The following is an 18,620-nucleotide window of genomic DNA, read 5'->3' on the forward strand; positions in this document are numbered from 1 at the left end:
CAATAAATACTTAACAGAATCACCATAGAATATAAGAGATAAGTTATCACTGCTACAATATATAAAAGGAGAAATCAAGTCAACTCTAATTACTCATTTTGCCAACCCTTAATTGTAGATGCCTTCTACCTAAGCCGCTCAAGTATTCAATACTCGATATCGAAATCCTTCTGATACTATTATTATGCGTGTAGCTTTTTTATGCACGCTGCATACATAATATTTATATATATATATATATATATGAGTAATGTTATCACCAAATCATATAAGGAATATAACACAAAATATACATGGGTATGAATGTGCAGAGAGAGTCAATGGCCACTCCAATTGTTGCTCTTATGCTAGTCTTGCTCCTCCCAAAATATCTACCAGTGTTTGGGACCGTTATTCACCAATCGTCTGATGCTGATCTTTTGGCATTTTCTTTAAATCTTGAGTATTTGGAAGCTGAATTCTTCTTGCATGGAGCATTGGGTTATGGCTTGGACAAAGTTGCTCCACAACTGACCAAGGGGGGTCCACCTCCCATTGGTGCTACAAAAGCCAATTTAGATGATCTCACAAGAGATGTCATCTTGCAAATCGGGTTGCAAGAACTTGGACACGTGAGGTTGTTAAGTTTTTTTTATATATAAATATTATATATGTATAATTTACATTATTGTTTTGTGGCTCTAGTAAATTTTATAAGTTTTCCAACCAATTGTATATTTACATGCAGGACTATTCATAAGACAGTAAAAGGGTTCCCAAGGCCATTATTGAATTTAAGTTCACAATTATTTGCAAGTTTAATTAATGCCGCATTTGGGAGAGAGATAAGACCTTCTTTTGATCCTTACAGAAATAGTCTTAACTTTCTTATAGCATCATATGCGATTTCCTATGCTGGACCCACTGTCTACGTTGGAGACAACCCAAATCTCACGGGAATTACTTTCAAGAAAGTACGTAAAATCACACACACACACACACAAAAGTAAAATAATTACTACTTGTCACTACTTAATCTTATAAATATATATGCTTAATTTGTGTTTCAGGTCGTGGCAGGTCTTCTGGGTGTGGAAGCAGGCCAAGATGCTGTAATTAGAGCATTGCTCTATGAGCGTAGGGAGATGAGAGTGATGCCATATAATATAACTGTGGCAGAGTTCACAAATCGAATTTCTGAGCTAGGGAACAGGTTGGGACGAGGTGGTGTGAAGAGTGAAGGGCTTGTGGTACCAATAGCTCTAGGCACTGAGGGAAGAGTTTCTGGAAACGTGCTCTCCGCAGATCAGAACTCACTTTCGTATGGAAGGACACCAATAGAGATACTTAGAATTTTTTATGGAAGTGGTGATGAACGTAAGCCTGGGGGCTTCTTTCCCAACGGAGCTAATGGTAAAATTGCTAGGTCTTATCTTTCGCTTCCTGCCTAGCCTAATATAGTACGTATGGAACGTACGTACCATATATATAATATATAACGCTTTGTTCTCTAATAAAAAATTGTCTACCTCACTCCGCCTTAAAAATAAATAGTTTTGATGAGAAAGTGCACTTTATAAAGAATAAAACTCAATAGTCAAATTTGTACGTTTATAATAATAAATAAATGGAAATTTATAAGTTATTGATCGATTGATGATACTTTAACTACACTGCGTTGAACAACCAAAAAAAGAAAAAAAGAACAATACCCTGTGTTGATATTATTTGTACATGTATGTATGTATGTAGATTGTGTACCAAATTCTGTATATTGACACCAAGTGAAAAAGTAATCACTCTTCTCATCGTGAGGGCAGAGGCCTCTTTTTCATTATCCTTTGCATTGTGCCAACTATCCCTAAAGGTTGATCGATGCTGTATAGTCATACAGCTTTTCCATGTCTGACAAGACTAACGTGAAAAATATCAAATTTTACTATTACGTCGAGCAATGGCCCTTGTAATAAGTGTTAGATTAAAGTAAATATAGGCATAAGAACATTCTTATATATATGTAGGTGAAATTAATATATAAAATGTACATATACAAAAAGATGATCGAATATTATATACCTCCAGCCATTGCAATTGATAATCTCGATCTAGCTTTAGATCTACAAAAGAAAAGAAACAGAAGTTAGAACGAGTACACAAGTTTCCAAGCTCTCACTAACTCTTTTAGATAGAGTTACTGAAAGTCAGAATGAGCAGTGAGCTTGGGGTCCGGTACTCTATATTTATAGAATGAGACCTACCATCAGAGTCTCTGCCACAGATTAATATATTTTTTCAATCAGTTGGGATATGAAAAATCGGGTAACAACAAAATTAGGTAACAAATAATGTTGACCATTAATTAGAATATTTTGTCAATAAATTATATATTGACTTTAATATATTAAATAAATTAGTTGTAACAAATTGATTTTATATACCATTTAAATAAATATTCTAACATTCTCCCACTTGGTCAGCATTTAAATTAATGTATTACTTAAGTCCGACGATCATCCCTGTTAGATAATAAACACATGAATCATGGCGATAGGTCATCTTTTAATGGCGAGTATTATCTTCCATGTATTACAATATATTTATTACATAACAATGTAATTTATGTGGCTATGTACTTAAACGAATAAACCTTATGTTTATTCAAGTCCTATGAAGATAAAAATTTCTCAAATAAAATTAAGATGCGCATAAATATGAGAAAACCTCAAAATAAGAGTTCCATTGATAATAGCTTCAGTTTGTACAATAAATTTACATAAGGGAACAAAGTCTCATGTTCACTACATGATCCTTGAATTTATGAGGTGGCAAGCCTTTCGTCATAGGATCAGCAATCATCAATTCAGTGCTAATGTGTTGAATGACCACTTTATTTTCTTTAATGCGTTCTCTCACAGCTAAGTACTTGATGTCGATGTGCTTGCTTCGACTACCACTCTTGTTGTTCTTAGCCATGAATACAACATCTGAATTGTCGTTGAACATTCTCAATGGCCTAGATATAGAATCTACAACTCTAAGGCCTGAAATGAAACAATTTAGCCATACACCATGCGATGTAGCCTCAAAACACGAAATGATCTCGGCTTCCATAGTAGAAGTAGCAGTCAAGGTCTGTTTGTTACTCCTGATATATAGCTCCACCGGCAAACATAAACACGTAACCAGAGGTTGATTTATGTGAATCAGCACAACCAGCAAAGTCTGAATCTGAGTAGCCAACTACTTCTAGGTTGTCGGTTCGTCTGAACATGAGTTTGTAATCCTTAGTACCCTGAAGATACCTCATAACTTTCTTTGCATCTTTCCAGTGGTCTATTCCCGGGTTACTCTGAAATCGTCCTAGCATTCCGACAGCAAAGACAATGTCGGGTCGTGTGCACACCTGAGCATACGTCAAGCTTCCAACAGCAGAAGCATATGAGATGTTCTTCATTTCTTCCTTTTCAAAATCACTCTTTGGACAATGGCTCAAATTTAATTTATCACCCTTAACGATAGGAGCAACACTTGGTGAACAATCTTTCATCCGAAATCTCTCTAAAACTTTGTTAATGTAGGTTTCTTGAGATAGACCTAAGATACCTTTGAATCTATCTCGATGGATCTTAATGCCAATGACATAAGACGCATCACCCATATCCTTCATCTCAAAGTTCTTTGGGAGAAATTGCTTCACCTCATGTACCATGCCCTTATCATTGATTGCAAGAAGAATATCATCTACTTATAAAACAAGAAAACAAATCTTACTCCCACTGACCTTCTGGTATATACATTGATCCATGGCATTTTCTTCAAATCCAAAAGAAGAGATGACATCATGGAATTTTAAATACCATTGGCGGGACACTTGTTTTAAACCATAGATAGACTTCTTAAGCTTGCACACCAAATGCTCACCATCACTAGAGGAGAACCCTTCTGGTTGTTTCATGTATACCTCCTCCTCTAGGTCACCATTTAGGAAGGCAGTTTTCACATCCATCTACTGCAGCTCTAAATCGAAATGAGCAACTAATGCTAGGATAACTCTGAGGGAATCTTTCTTAGATACCGGAGAAAATGTCTCCGTGTAGTTAATTCCTTCTTTTTGAGTGAATCCCTTAGCAATGAGTCTCGCTTCGTGTCTCTCAATGTTGCCTAATGAGTCTTTCTTTGTTTTGAAGACCCATTTACACCCAATAGCCCTCGCCCCATTAGGCAACTCAACAAGATCCCAGACTCCGTTGCTCTTCATAGAATTCATTTCTTCATTCATGGCATTGTACCACAGTTCCGATTCTTTGCTATTCATAGCTTGTGAAAATGTTTCTGGATCATTTTCGGCTCCAATATTGTAGTCAGATTCTTGCAAATACACAATGTAGTCACTAGGTATCGCCGATTTTGTCATCCTAGTGGACCTTCTAAAGGCTACACCAGCAGCCTCTTAAGGAGCGGGTGGTTCAGCTTGTTGTTCAATAATTATAGGCAACTCCTGAACAACTTGATCCATTTGAACTTCAACATTGACTTGTGGATCTTCAACAATTGGATGTGGTGGTTCAACATCCATTTGGACTTCAGGGGTGTTATGAACCACAATCAATCTTGCTCTTGAGGTGGAGGGTTCTGAAGGATCTTTCTCAAAACCTAAGTTCTTAGATTGATCACTCCCACTAATCAAGGCATTTTCAAGAAATTTTGCAATCCTTGATTCCACAATCCTAGTGCTATTAGATGGACAATAAAACTTGTATCATGTAGAGTCCAAGAACTTTACTTAGCTAGTTAGATAGTAGTATTATAGTATTTATAGTATTATCTTTATAACTGTGGATTTTTGGTTCAGACCGGGAATTATTTGGACACTCATAGTAGTACTTGTAGATTTTCTAAGTTTAACCTATAGTTTAAGAATATTAATTTTAACCTAAGGTTTGATTAATATGACTGATATTAAGGATAATATTTATTATACTATAAGGTTTAGATAAGGACCAATTGGATTTTAAGCACGTGTTATGTATGGGTGATTAAGGATTAAGTATTTTGAGGATTAAATTTAATAAGGGCAAAGTTTGAATGCTCTAAGGCCAGTCAGCAGCTTTGAATACGTTTAAGGGCTTAGTCAAGGTTGTTTACTCCATTCAAACTTAGCTAAAAATGTGTAATTTCGTGTTTAATTAATCAGCGTGTGCAGATATATCGCAGCTATAGGGGGCGATATATCGCAGCACGTAGATACGGAAAACATGAGACGATGCACAACAGCCTCGGGCATACTGGCCCAGGTGATATATCGCCTCCTTCAGCATATTTTGAAACATTTTGAATTTGTTTTCCATTCAACCTCTTGCTAAGTCCAGCACCTTTTTGAACGAGTCTTCAGCCTCTGCTGAACGATTATTCAAATTATTTTCACCTAAAAAGCAATTATTTTTATTCAAGTAAAATTAAGATCCTTTCATTCCTAAACTCTATAAATAGGACCTAGTACCCAGCCATTATTCACCTTTTACTCTAAGTTCAGAGGCTGCAAGTGCTAGGAGAGTGTGAGAGTTAAACACTTGGGTGGGGAAAACATAAGCTTGATCATCATAAGCTTATCAAACACTTTGGGAAGTAAGGTTTTATAGTATTTCGGTTTGAGGTGTAGATTGGTCTTACAAGTCTTCAAGGTAACCCAAAACTCTAGTTCATTTCTGTACTTGTTCTTTTAAGTTCTCATAGTCTTCTACTCAACCTCTAACCTTAATCTTTATTTTGGTTAGGAAATCTAAGAACTTGCACATAAGTTTTTGGTAAGTATTTTTCTCAAGGTTTAGTCCTTCCATTCCTTTCATTTATTTTTCTTCACATCTACTCACCCTGTTATATATGGTTTTAGGAGTGTTCCAAAAGTCCCAACTCTGTCCTCATATCCCTGTAACTTTGGTAAGGAAAATAGGATAGAATCTATATGGTTTATGCTTATGTTATCGTATGTTTTATGTTATGAATATGTATGTTTGTAGGCTTGGGCATATGACCCATATGACTAACAAGACCCCAAATAGATTATGGGCATATGACCTACTTAGCTAGTAGGACCCCACTAATCTCATGGGCATATGACTTGTTTAGTCTATGGGACCCCCAAGTAATAATGGCCATTATAGTATGTGTATGTAATAAGTGTTATGTTATGTCTTTATGTTTATTATGAAATTTATGTACATGATGTATGTGTTAGATTTTCCTTGCTGGGCATTAGGCTCATTCCTTTTGTTTTAATGTGCAGGAAAATAGCTATTAGTGGCGGTAAGGTTTGTGGATGCTTGGAGATTGTGTATTGATGGTGGATGAATTCAAGGAGTCGAGAGTTTGATTTCGAGGATGTAGTCTTTTATTTATGGGTTTATGTGTAATTTTTCCGCACTTTCTATGTAACTCCTTTATTTTAAATTATGTTTTGTTTTTAAGACAATGGGATCCCATACCCTTCTTGATATTTTTGTAAGTAACTCTTATTTTTACAAGTTACCTAATAAAATTATGGTATTTTCGCAATGTAAGCTTTATTAAGAATTTGTATGTATAGTTTTGTTAATGGTCCAAAAGTCTAGAGTAGTTGGGTCATTACATATCCTTTAGACCTTTCAGCGTATCCAATAAAGTATCCACTTATGGTCCTTGGGTCTAGTTTCTTTTCTTGTGGATTGTATACCCTAACTTCATATGGGCATCCCCAAATGCGTACATGTTGCAAACTCGGTTTCCAACCTTTCCATAATTCAAAAGGAGTTTTTGAGACTGCCTTGGTTGGAACTCGATTTAATATGTACACAGATGTCTTTAGAGCTTCCGTCCACAAGGATGTAGGAAGTTTAGGGTTGTTGCTATGCATACTCTGCACCATGTCCATCAATGTTCAGTTTCTCCTTTCTGCAACACCATTTGCTCAGGTGTACCGGGCATGGTATATTGGGCAACAATCCCATTTTCTTGAAGAAACTTTGCAAAAGAGCCAGATGCTTGTCCATCTTCAGTGTATCTATCATAATATCTAATTTTACTATTACATTGAGCAATGGCCCTTCTAATAAGAACGATATATTAGAAAGAAATAAGAAACCTTACAACATCGATCAGTTTGTAAAAAAAAATTAATGTTTAGTTTCCTCTCTAACCATAAGGTATATATAATCAAACTCATATATTTATTGTTCTTTATTCCTCTACCCTAGCTAGCCCTCTTTCTATCTCTATCTCGAACCCTCGTCGAGCTTTCTTTCTCTCCTCGTAGATGAAACTCTCACCATGTCATTTCTCTCAATCACAATGCCACCCACCGCCTAAGAACTAGAAGTTTTCATTGATACAAAGTTAGCTTGTTGAAGCGAAAGAGATCGAGTTAAACTTCGACCACGAGGCACGAATGGAGAATGTCATGGAGGCCATAGTCGCACGGGGATGAAAGGGGAAGCACAAGGAGAAAGAGAGTTAATTAAAACTTGAAATGAGGAAAAAAAACATAGTAAATAGAAATATTAATTATTTCTTAATATTATTAAAATTTTAAAAAGATAAAAAAAAAAAGATTGTGACCTATTAAAATGTCATTAAAAGTAATTCTACTGACAATTTTAAACTATCACTAAAGATTATGTGACATTTTATAAATGTTAATTACTAAATTTAAAATTTTAAAAAAAGTAGTCAAGCTAATTGTATTTTTAATTTAATTCTACTAAAATCTTACTTTTGTAATATTTTAGAGCAAACTATATTACCAAATAAAATTTCACTATTTCACATTACTTCTATAATATGTCCAATGCTAACACAAACACACTCCTGTCATTATTCTATGTCCTATTTTTTTTCTTCTTTTTCCCTCTTGGTCACTCTCTCTCCAACTCTCTCACGGCTCCCTTGCCCAATCCGATCAAATTTCGCCAACATCACCACCACGCTGTTGTCAAAGAGTGTTGAAGTCAACCCAAAGATTAAAGTGAACACAAGTTCTCAACCCAATACCCATGACGCCATCAATTTTGAGGGTTCTAAGAAGAAAATCCATGGAAAAAAAATACATAGTTCCTCACATTGTATTGTTTCTAAACATTTATTTTATATTTCGAACATATTTGTGCCAACATTTGTGTGTTTTGTTGTTTTTTTTATCTAGGTTTTTCTGCATTTTTTTGCTTGATATATCCCGATGGGTTATGATAATTGATCAAACAGTAGTGAAGAAGACGATGCTTGACACATCTCGATAGGTTATGATAATTGACCAAACATTACTGAAGAAGACGATGCTCGATACATCTCGATGCATATTATAATTGATCAAATATTAGTGATGTAGCGTCCCGGAATTTTACTTAGTTAACTAGATAGTAGTAGTTGTAGTATTTTAGATTCCGTGGATTTTGGTTCAAACCGAGACTTAGTTGGAAACTCATAGTAATAGTTATGAATTTTATAAGTTTAACCTATAGTTTAAGAATATTAATTATAACATACAGATTGATTAATATTGCTGGTCCTAGGTGTATTATTTATTATAACCTAAGGTTTAGATAGAGCCAATAAGAATATGACACTTGTCATAAGCATGATTATTAGGGAATTAGAGTTTGCTATTTTATGGTTAGTTAAGAAATTTGTGAATTAGGTTGTTATTTAGATAATTAAATAGATTTTCCCGTAACTTTAGGGTACTGTAACTTCCGACCTATTTTTGACCCAGTTATATTATGAATTTCGAAAAGTAGTATTTCTAGAAAGTTGTAGATGATTGAATTGGATTTTTAACTTTTTTTAAGGTGGTCTAAATCGGAGTCCTACAACTCTAGTTATGTTGATTTTACTACAGGTGAGTTTAGAGTTACGAGATTTAGGAAGTTAGAAGTTAGGATTCTATTTATTTTTTATTTTTTAAAACAAGCTTTGACTCCTTAGACCTACCTTTGAACGATTTGACTGAGTCCTAAGCCTTTGACTAAAGGATATTCAAATATTTTCAATGAAATTCATTATTTTTATTCAAAGCCAAAAAGAAGATCTTTATTCCTAGAACTCTATAAATAGGACTTAGAACCCAGCCCTTCCATTCACTCTTCAGCTGTGAATAGACTTCAAGGTGCTAGTGAGACCTTAAGAGTGATAAACACTTGGGTTGGGAAAAAGCTTTGCCATTCTTAAGCTTTATCAAACACATGGGAAGTGAGGATTAGAGTGTTTCAGTATTGGAGTTAGACCAATCCATAAGGTCAACTGAGGTACCCTTATTCTTAAGTTCAATTCTGTTTGATTCCTTAGTTTCTTTAGTTTTCATTCAGGTTCTAACTTTTGTTATGGTTTTGTGGTTAGGTTTTTAAGTTCTTTGAACTTAAGTTGTCTTTTCGGTAAGTTTCCTCTTGTTGGTTTAGTTCTATTCCTTTCATCTCTTTCTTTTAGAAATAATCACCATTTTTATTGCTGGTTTTAGGAGTGTTCCAAGTCCCGCATTTGTTCTCAATTATCCCGGCGTTGGTAAGGAAAATTAGAGAGTTTAGTATATGGTCTAGTTTATGTAATGTATGATATAGTTTATGTTTGTATGACCTAACATTTCGGGTACAATAAAGGGGTAAGTGTGTCTGGACCTAAGGTGTCCAATGATGTATGATGGACTATGTCCGGCAGGCTCGATTGCCAAAACTTTATGACGGACCTATGTCCGGTGTATGACGGACTTTTGTCCAGGGCTTAATTGCCACCCCTGTATAAGCTTTTATCTTTTTATTATATCTGACTTGTTATTTTTTGTTATGATTATGATATATGACCTATACTTATGATTTATGACCTATGATTTATGATCTATGACCTATGACCTATGACTTATGACTTAGAGTATGACTTGTGATCTATGACTTAGAATTATGATCCATAGTGAAACGCGCGTTTCACTTAGGCGTTTGCGTCAGTGCCCCACTGACGCAAATGGGCCGTTACCGTCAGTGTATGTTATAACGCAATTGCCCCATCATTTGTGGTAGTGCCTAACTGTTACAAATGCTAATTTTTGGTCAACAGCGTCAGTCAATTGCGTTGACTGACGCGTTTGACTGACACAATTGCCATTTTTTTTAGTAGTGATGATATGATCTAGATGTTTGTGTTTGTATGACTTTGGTGAATATATGTTATGTTTGATTATATGACTAACTATTGTTTATATTTTCCTTACTGGGCTTAACAGCTCACTCCTTTTGATGTTGTTATTTCAGGAAATTAAGGATAGAAAGGCCGGTGGCAAGTGGGACCTAAGAGCTTCGTGATGTATTCGTTGGGGACCATATAGTCAAGCAAGATCAAGTGGGCCAATTTTTTTTTTTTTTTTAAAGTTTGTTTTATTTAAATGTTGCTCATTTTTATGTTAAAGACAAGTATTTTATTTTTTTATAAAACCATGGATCCATGTATTTTTTTTTAAAGTTTTTTTTAAATAAAAGAGCAATATTTATGATTATGACCCAATGCTGTGTTCTCGATAGTCTATGAGAAATTAGGACGTCACAAGTGAAGAAGACGATGCTTGATATATCTCGATGGGTTATGATAACTGATCAAGCATTAGTGAAGAAGACGATGCTCGACGCATCTTGATCAGTTATGATAATTGATCAAACATTACTAAAGAATACGATGCTCGATACATCTCCATGCATGTGATAATTTATCAAGAATTAGTGAAGAAGACGATGCTTGATTCATCTCGATGTTGTGAATATTTTTGGTAATTATTTTTTACTTGATGCATCTTGATATATCTCAATGGTCTGTGATGACCTTTTCAGAAAAGTTTTTAATTTCTAATTTTTTTGTCTCGACTCATCTCGATGGGATTTGATATACCTCGATACTTATTCAATTTTTTTTTCTTTTGAAATAATTTTCATCACAAGTTCAAGACTTCACATGGAGACCTATCGAGGTGGCATTGAGATACATACAAATGGAGAGGATAAATTTGTAATGCACTAATTTCTCATAATATAATCGAGAACACAACGTTGGTTCATAAACATAAGTATTGCTCCTTTATTTAAGAAAATCATAATAAGCAAAGGGATCCCATGTTTTTACAAAAATAAAATAAGTTTTGTAACAAAATTTAATGAGAAACATTTGAATACAAATAAAGATACATAAAGGAAATGCTTTCATAAAAAAAAATATAGGTCCTTGATCATTTCCTCGACTATATGGTCCCCACGAATACATCACTAAACTCTTAGGTACCACTTGCCACCGGCCATTCTAACCTCAATTATATGCACATTAATATCATAAGGAGTGAGCTTTCTAAGCCCAGTAAGCTTTCTAAGCCCAGTAAGCAAACAAACGAATCATATAATCACATAGTCATAACAATCATACCATAAGTTCATACAAGAGTTCATAACAACGCTAATTTACACTAATCATACAAGATCAAAGTTTATCCTAGGTCATAGGTCATAATCATAGGTTATAATAACAAGACAAGTATAAGAAAGAGATAAGTGCTTATACAGGGGTGGCAATTAAGCCTCGGACATCAACTTAGGTCCATCATACAAGTTTGGCAACCGTGCCTACCAGATATCAACTTAGGTCTGTCATACATTTCTTAACACCTATCAACTTAGGTTCAACCACACTTATCTCTTTTTGTACCTGAAATGTTAGGATCATACAAATCACTTAATAGGTCATAAACTAAACTACCTAATTTTTCTTATCTTGAGTGTGGAAAAAGTGAAGAAAAGAGATTGCTTGTGCTAATAGATCTCGCCCAAAACCTTATATATGACAAAAAAGATTTAAATTAGAGATTTATAATAAAACTATACTTCCAAGAATTCTAAACCTTATAAATTCATACCTTCACCCCAGAATCAAAAGATCAATACTTCAAAATCCCGAGCCTTCACAACATTGCCTACTCCAACAATGCCTATCTCCAGCAATAATACCAAGAGCTTGAGTGCTATTTTGAAGTTGTGAGAAAATGAAGAGCATAAAAGGTCTATTTATAGGGTTAGAGTCCCAACTTCTCTCCTAATTCTACTCCACTACTCTCAAATTTGAAATGTAAATAAAATCGAATCCTAACCTCTAGAGAGAATATCTCTACATCATCTTATTAATATTTTATTAAATAATTGAGGAATAATCTAACCATCAAACTACCTACGAAAGAATCTCTCAACCTCTAATTACCTTCCCTTTCTCTCTCTCTCTTCCACATCATCTCCTTCTCTCTCTAAAATTATAGAGATTGAAAATTACATTTCCTATAAATCTCGTAACTCTGGACCCACATATAGTAAAATCAACATAAGTGGAGTCTGATTTAGACAATCTTTGCACCGTTGGAAATCTAATTCAACTATCTACAACTTTATAGAAATACTAGTTTTCTAAAATCATAATATAACTCGACCAAAAATGGGTCTGAAGTTACAATACCGTAAAGTAACGAAAATTCCATTTAATTATCTAATTCACAATAAAATAACAACTTGACCCACAAATATCTTAACTAACCATAAAATAACATCTTAATCTACAAAAAACCATAACTAATAACCATAGAGAGAAAATAATAACTTAATCCAAAAATATCTTAATCAACCATAATTAATAACAAACTCTAATTCTCTAGGCTGATTTCGAATTTACTAAGCCAAAATCTTATTGTGCTTTATGTAGACTCGATCCATTTTCATAACAATTTTTAATAATACTATGATTAATTTATTCTTATGCAATCACCCATTTTCCCACTAACAAGGCCACTACTAAAAAAAATAACACAATAGTAGCTAAAAACTCGGGTTTTACAAAATTACTTGAAGTAGTAATTGATTTTGCAAGTTTTCTAAATATGCCATCTTGATGGCCCCTGATGCATCTTGATGTTGTTGGGTGTAGTGGTATAACTCAACAATGAAATTCAACAAATACTTAGAACAATAACACAAAACAATGAAATACAATAATACAAAATCACAAAAGGCTTGCACAAGATGTGGATCTTTGTCCAAAATATTTATTCCAAACCAGTACAAAGTTGCTTATAAGGTTTCTAGTATGAAGGAATAAGAATTATATACAACAAGCCTATGAAACTCTCAAGTCAAGAAATATTGATGAATTTCTTGGAGAGCTAGAAAGAGAAAGTGTTTAGTGAGAAAGTTTGAAGGAGTGATCAATTCCCCAAAACTCTACATGAAACCCCTTAATTAAATAGGTTAAGCACCGACATTAGGTCTAACCAATAGAATTAGACCTTTTTAAAACACATTTTGGAGACAAAAAATGTAGTTCATACGAACGCAATAAGCGACGCGTCGCTTGCTGTATTCCAGCGATCCTTATCGCGTGCGCACGATGCATCACCTCTAAGGGAGTGATGCATCACCTCAAGACCCGTGCAACTTGTCCAAAAGTGGTCTTAAACACATGCAAATGTTCTCCAACTTTTTGGGCATGCTTATACACCTCATTGTATCAATTTAGACTAAAAAAATAAAAAATTTAAATGCCTACAACAAAAATTCAAATTTCACATCACCATTATGTGAAATCGTTAAGTGTTTTGCAGTACTTTATGAAAACACACTTAACTTTATATTTAACCAATCATAACGATATTTTATTACAACATCAAGACCTATCGAGGTTGCATCAAGATGAAGAGCATAAATTGTCCTCAGGCAAACATAAAACATACCAATCTCGATGGCCCACGAAACATCTTGATAGATTTTGATACCTTATAAAATATTAAAAATTTGAGATCACTAACTTCTCTAAATATGTTGAACATGTTGTATCCTACTTCATTTAAGGCCTAAAAAATGCGGCATTGTTCTACAATTTATACATAACAATGCTAGTGAGGATGAAAGTAAATTCAAATGAAAAGTTTCAAAAAATAAAGAATGAAAGGAAGAGTTAAAAAAAAACTATACAAATGCCAAGAGAAATGAGTCCTATACTCAAGGATAGGAAACCCAACTCAATAAGGAACCAAGTTCTAATAGAATAATTAGGCGCACCATTTGTCTTATGCTACAACTAGATCCGTGCTCCCATCAAACTCAGGCGGATGCTGCTTGCGGAATCTTTCAAACAATGGCTCTAGTCCATCCACGGCAACAGGAGCTACCATCAAAGCCGGTAGTTGCCTGTTATTATGCACTTGTGGCTCTGCTTGTACTAGCGGCGCAGGCTGGTGTCTTAGTTGATGGATCACCTCTTCTTGCCTACGAATGGTTGCTTTCATTGTGGCAAAACGTTCCTCCCATCCTTGTGGTGATAGCGGTGGCTCAGCGTTTTCTCCTTCACCTCGACCTCTACCACGGCCTCGGCCTCGGCCTCGGCCTCCACCTCGGCCTCGGCCTCCATTTAGTCTAATGGATCTTCTAGGAGGCATTTTCTAACTCCTGAAACACGCAGACCAACAAACATAAGGAAGAAATATTTAATGCCATCATGAAATCATATTTACGAAGACAATCACTTAGGTACAATTATGTGCAAAACATTAAAGCGAATTTCAAACAAGTAAGAATTACCACTTACAGTACAGTGAGTCGAGCTCATCCTTGGTGGTGTATTTTACATGTTAGGGCTTACCACAGACTATTTAGGATCGTATGCTCTGATACCAATTGTAACGCCCCAATTTCCCGAGACGTCACTTATGAAAGTCCATTTAAATCAATAAATAAAATAACCATTTAAAATAATATTTTATTGAAATAAACAAGGCATGAGATCTCACTATTTCTTCAAAATAAAATATTTTCAAGTCTTAAAACTTAATCTAACATAGAAAAAAAATTAGTCCAAAAGTGATAAAATTTCATAAGTCTTTAAAACATTAAAACGTTGTGAACCCTCCACTAACATGTAACGTCCATGCCTCGAGCCCGCTTCACTCACTGCGTTGCTTCGCCTTTACCTGCACACAGAGTACCCGTGAGCTAACGCCAAGTAAGAATAGCTATGAAGGACTTAACCTCCCTCTAACCAGATAATACAACATAGCTTAATCAAAACCTTAAGCAATAACAATTCGTATAATACCGATACAATGCATGTTATACTCACACACATAACAAACAAAGACTCATACCGCACCTTATGCTCATATACGATAATCAACCATAATTCATGTTGATCAGACATGAAATGTAATATGCCCTGCCTCGTGTTATTCTCACACTTGGCATCCAATGGGGCATTCACTTACCACAAGTTGTACTCACCAATGATAAGCTCTTAATGTACCTGCAAGTGTTATGCTCACACAAGCAGTGAAAACCCTAGCACTATTCTCATGCTAACAATACTAAGTGTGTATAGTAATCAATCATAGTACATAACGTAAATTAATACAAACCAAGAAACAAGGTTGTATGCTTAAACATACACCATGTGCGCAGATGTCCACTCTTCTTACCTCAATTGCAAAAATATTCCTTTGTTCTACCTCCAACCCCTCGCTGAGTGTCCTTGTTGAGAACTAGATCCTAAACACCCAACAATACAATGACACACTCAAAACACAATTATGAACCACATCAAGGTTTCACCACAAAATTACAACCTATAATACTAATCATCATATTTCTTATCATCTTTATGCACAAAACAAATAGATCATAATCAAATAATCAAATAAATGACCACAATTTACTAAATCAGATTCTAAGTTTATTTTTACGCCTATAAAGTCAGATTAAACTAATTATTTCCTTCTAATTATTTATTTTCAATAATTATCATTTTAATTACGTATAATTCCCAAAATAATTGGATACTCAATAAAATTACCCAAACCAGAAACTAACATGCTTCCTAACCATTTATACAGATTATGAAACATGATTAAACAACTTGGGCCCCTTCTCTTTAGCTGGCGATTTCCCTTTGTTGGCAATCGTGTCTTCGAGCTTGATGTACCGATCATCTCGATCTAAAAACTCCTGGGTACTTTTAACCCCATGCTTTCTGAGGCTGCTCCAGAGGGGTGAATGACGTCGAACTGCAGCAGTTAGGGCCATCATCTTACCTTCATCGCCCACAGTCTTGGCTCCATTTGTAGCTCGCATGAAGCGTTGAATGTATTCCTTCAAGGGCTCCCCCTCTTTCTGACATATCTCGACCAGTTGGTTCGCCTCGGTGGGGTGCACACGACCCACATAGAACTGTCCGTAAAACTCCTTCACGAACATCTCCCAGGATACTATACTCGCAGAAGGGAACTTAAAGAACCACTCCTGGGCAGCATCAGAAAGTGTTGCTGGGAAGATCCTACAGTGAGCATCTTCAAAGACTTTATGAATGTCCATTTGTATCTCAAACTTGTCAACATGAGATTCTGAGTCTCCAAACCCGTTGAAATTTGGCAGTGTTGGCATCTTGAACTTACTAGGGGTTTCAGCCACAGCAATCCTCTGTACGAAGGGAGTGCCTCTCCTCCAATCGTACTCAATGTGGGATGTTCACCCCCGACCAGCTACTGCACAGCCTGGTTCAGGGCATCGATTTGAGCCTGAACAACTTCTGGGATTGCTGGGCCTCTGGTGCCGGGGGAATGTACTCATCGTGCCTTTCTTGGCGGTCGTTAAGCACATCCCTCAAATCATCGTCTCTTCGCCACTGCTCGCTAGCTCCGAGCCGACTAAAGACGGTATTATGCCTGGGCTGCCCCCCAACGTTATGACCTACTGGTCGGTCTTCTCTAGGTGGGGGTCTCCTGCCTCCACCTCTCTCTTCGTTCCTCCGACCAGCATTTCCTCTACCAGAGTCGGCTTCATTGTAGCCGTGGCCATCTCTGAATCGTGGCTGGCTATGGTGCGACTGACTATTCCCTCTGTTGTCTCCTTGGGCTGGCATTTCCCGAGCATTAGGGGGAGGCCTGCGCTGGTCAGTGGGTCCCCATGCATTGTTATGCCGTGGGGTGAGCCTGACCGCAGAGCCTGTCTCTGAGCTCCTCCTGTTGGCAGAAGGATGCTGCCCCCTGCTCGGTGGATGTGGCTCTTCATCCCCTGGATGTCTAGGGCTGCGGGGCGGTTGCCCGGCCCTATTCTGCCTTGGGCGCGGAGGATTGCCTCGACCAGCCTAAGATGGAGGCTGCAGCTAAGGATCCCTAGGTGGGACATCATCCTAAGCCATAGGTGGCTGCTCCGACCTCTCAGGGCTTACTTGCTGGAGCGGAGGAATAGGATTGGGACCCCTTTGAGGTGGTTCATTTGGTGGTTGATCTGGCTGGGAGGCTGGCGTAGTCTGATTCCTAGTCAGCTGGATGGCTGCTTCAAGGGCGACCATGGCATCCCTCTGCCGACATTCCATCTCAGCCTACCTCTCGCTCAGCTATTGATGTTGGCGTTCTATTTCCCTTTGCTGCGATGCCATTATCTTGGCAGTGCTCTCTTGATTGGCCCTCAGATTGGCCAACTCATCTTGCAACACCCCAAGCGTTGACTTCAGGGTATCAGAATCTAACTCCTCCTCATCAAACTCCAAATGAGGTTCGTCTTTAGCCACATTTGGAGGAGGAGGCTGGGATGATGCAGCGGCAGCAGCCTGTCCAGTCTTCTTGGTAGTTTTTGTTAGGAAAATATGTATTTTGCCTCAATGGAAATAATAATAAATTACAACTCTATGCAATATATTACAAATAAATAATGATTGATTAAAAAGAGTTACAACTCTATAACTGAAAATTACAAATAAACAAAGAAAATGAAGAAGAAGAGAATAGTAAAATACAACTCTAAGCAAAAGGTTACAAATAAAGTAAAGTGTTTGAAACAAAAGAAAAGAAACGATTACAACTCTTGAAAAAGAACTACAAGTAAATAGAGAGGAACAATATAAAGATGAAAAGCAATAGAAAGAAAGAAAGGAACAAGAAACAAAAGATAAACAACTCTCACTCACACTACCAAAGTGAAGAGTGTTGGGGATCACCAACTTGAACAAGGTTTGAAACCTTTGTCCAAAAGCTTATTTCCCCCTAACTCAAGCACTAAGGGATCTCTCACAGATTATAGGAAATGCTTTCTAGAATTACCAAGCCTCAAGGTGTTTCTAGCCAAGTGCTCTAATGGATAGAAATGTTGTGTCTTACAAGTGAGTATTAGGCTCCTATTTATAGAGTTTTGAGACACCCCTTGAATTTCAAATTCCACCAACCCCATGGCTGTTACCAATGATTAATTGGGTGTTTTATGGAATTAAAATAGAGATTTGGGAGTTACTTGGCTGTTGGAAATGTTCAAAATTGGATAAAAACCGAATTTGTATGAAGTTGTCAGCCACTAGAAAGTGCCGCGGCCCTTGGTCATTTTCAGCAACCAATTTTTTTAGTTTTTTCCAAAATGTTCCAATTTATTCCCACTTGATTTTGTAACTTCCATACATAATATGGGAGTTAAAATCACATCTCTATCGGCCAAGAAATTCATCTCAATATTGTGTAACAACAAATCTACACAATAATGGGTGATATTTAGGAGTTTCAAATTTGTGATGAATTTGCAACACCAAATATGTTACATGTTTGGATATTTCCCATATATCCAAATAATATAACTCTC

At 36.2% G+C, this 18,620-nt stretch overlaps 1 protein-coding gene across 1 annotated transcript; it reads left to right on the forward strand.

Moving 5' to 3' along the window:
- The first annotated feature begins 257 nt into the window (after nt 1-257).
- Nucleotides 258-1,630, forward strand: LOC133819577 (ferritin-like catalase Nec2). The gene is made up of 3 exons (XM_062252860.1): nt 258-616; nt 728-953; nt 1,050-1,630. The coding sequence occupies exons 1-3, from the start codon at nt 294-296 to the stop codon at nt 1,428-1,430; spliced, it is 930 nt and encodes a 309-aa protein (XP_062108844.1). The 5' UTR covers nt 258-293; the 3' UTR covers nt 1,431-1,630.
- Nucleotides 1,631-18,620: the final 16,990 nt, after the last annotated feature.

This window comes from Humulus lupulus, chromosome 2 (genome assembly GCF_963169125.1).
Source record: "Humulus lupulus chromosome 2, drHumLupu1.1, whole genome shotgun sequence".
In the NCBI taxonomy this organism is placed as follows: Eukaryota; Viridiplantae; Streptophyta; class Magnoliopsida; order Rosales; family Cannabaceae; genus Humulus; species Humulus lupulus.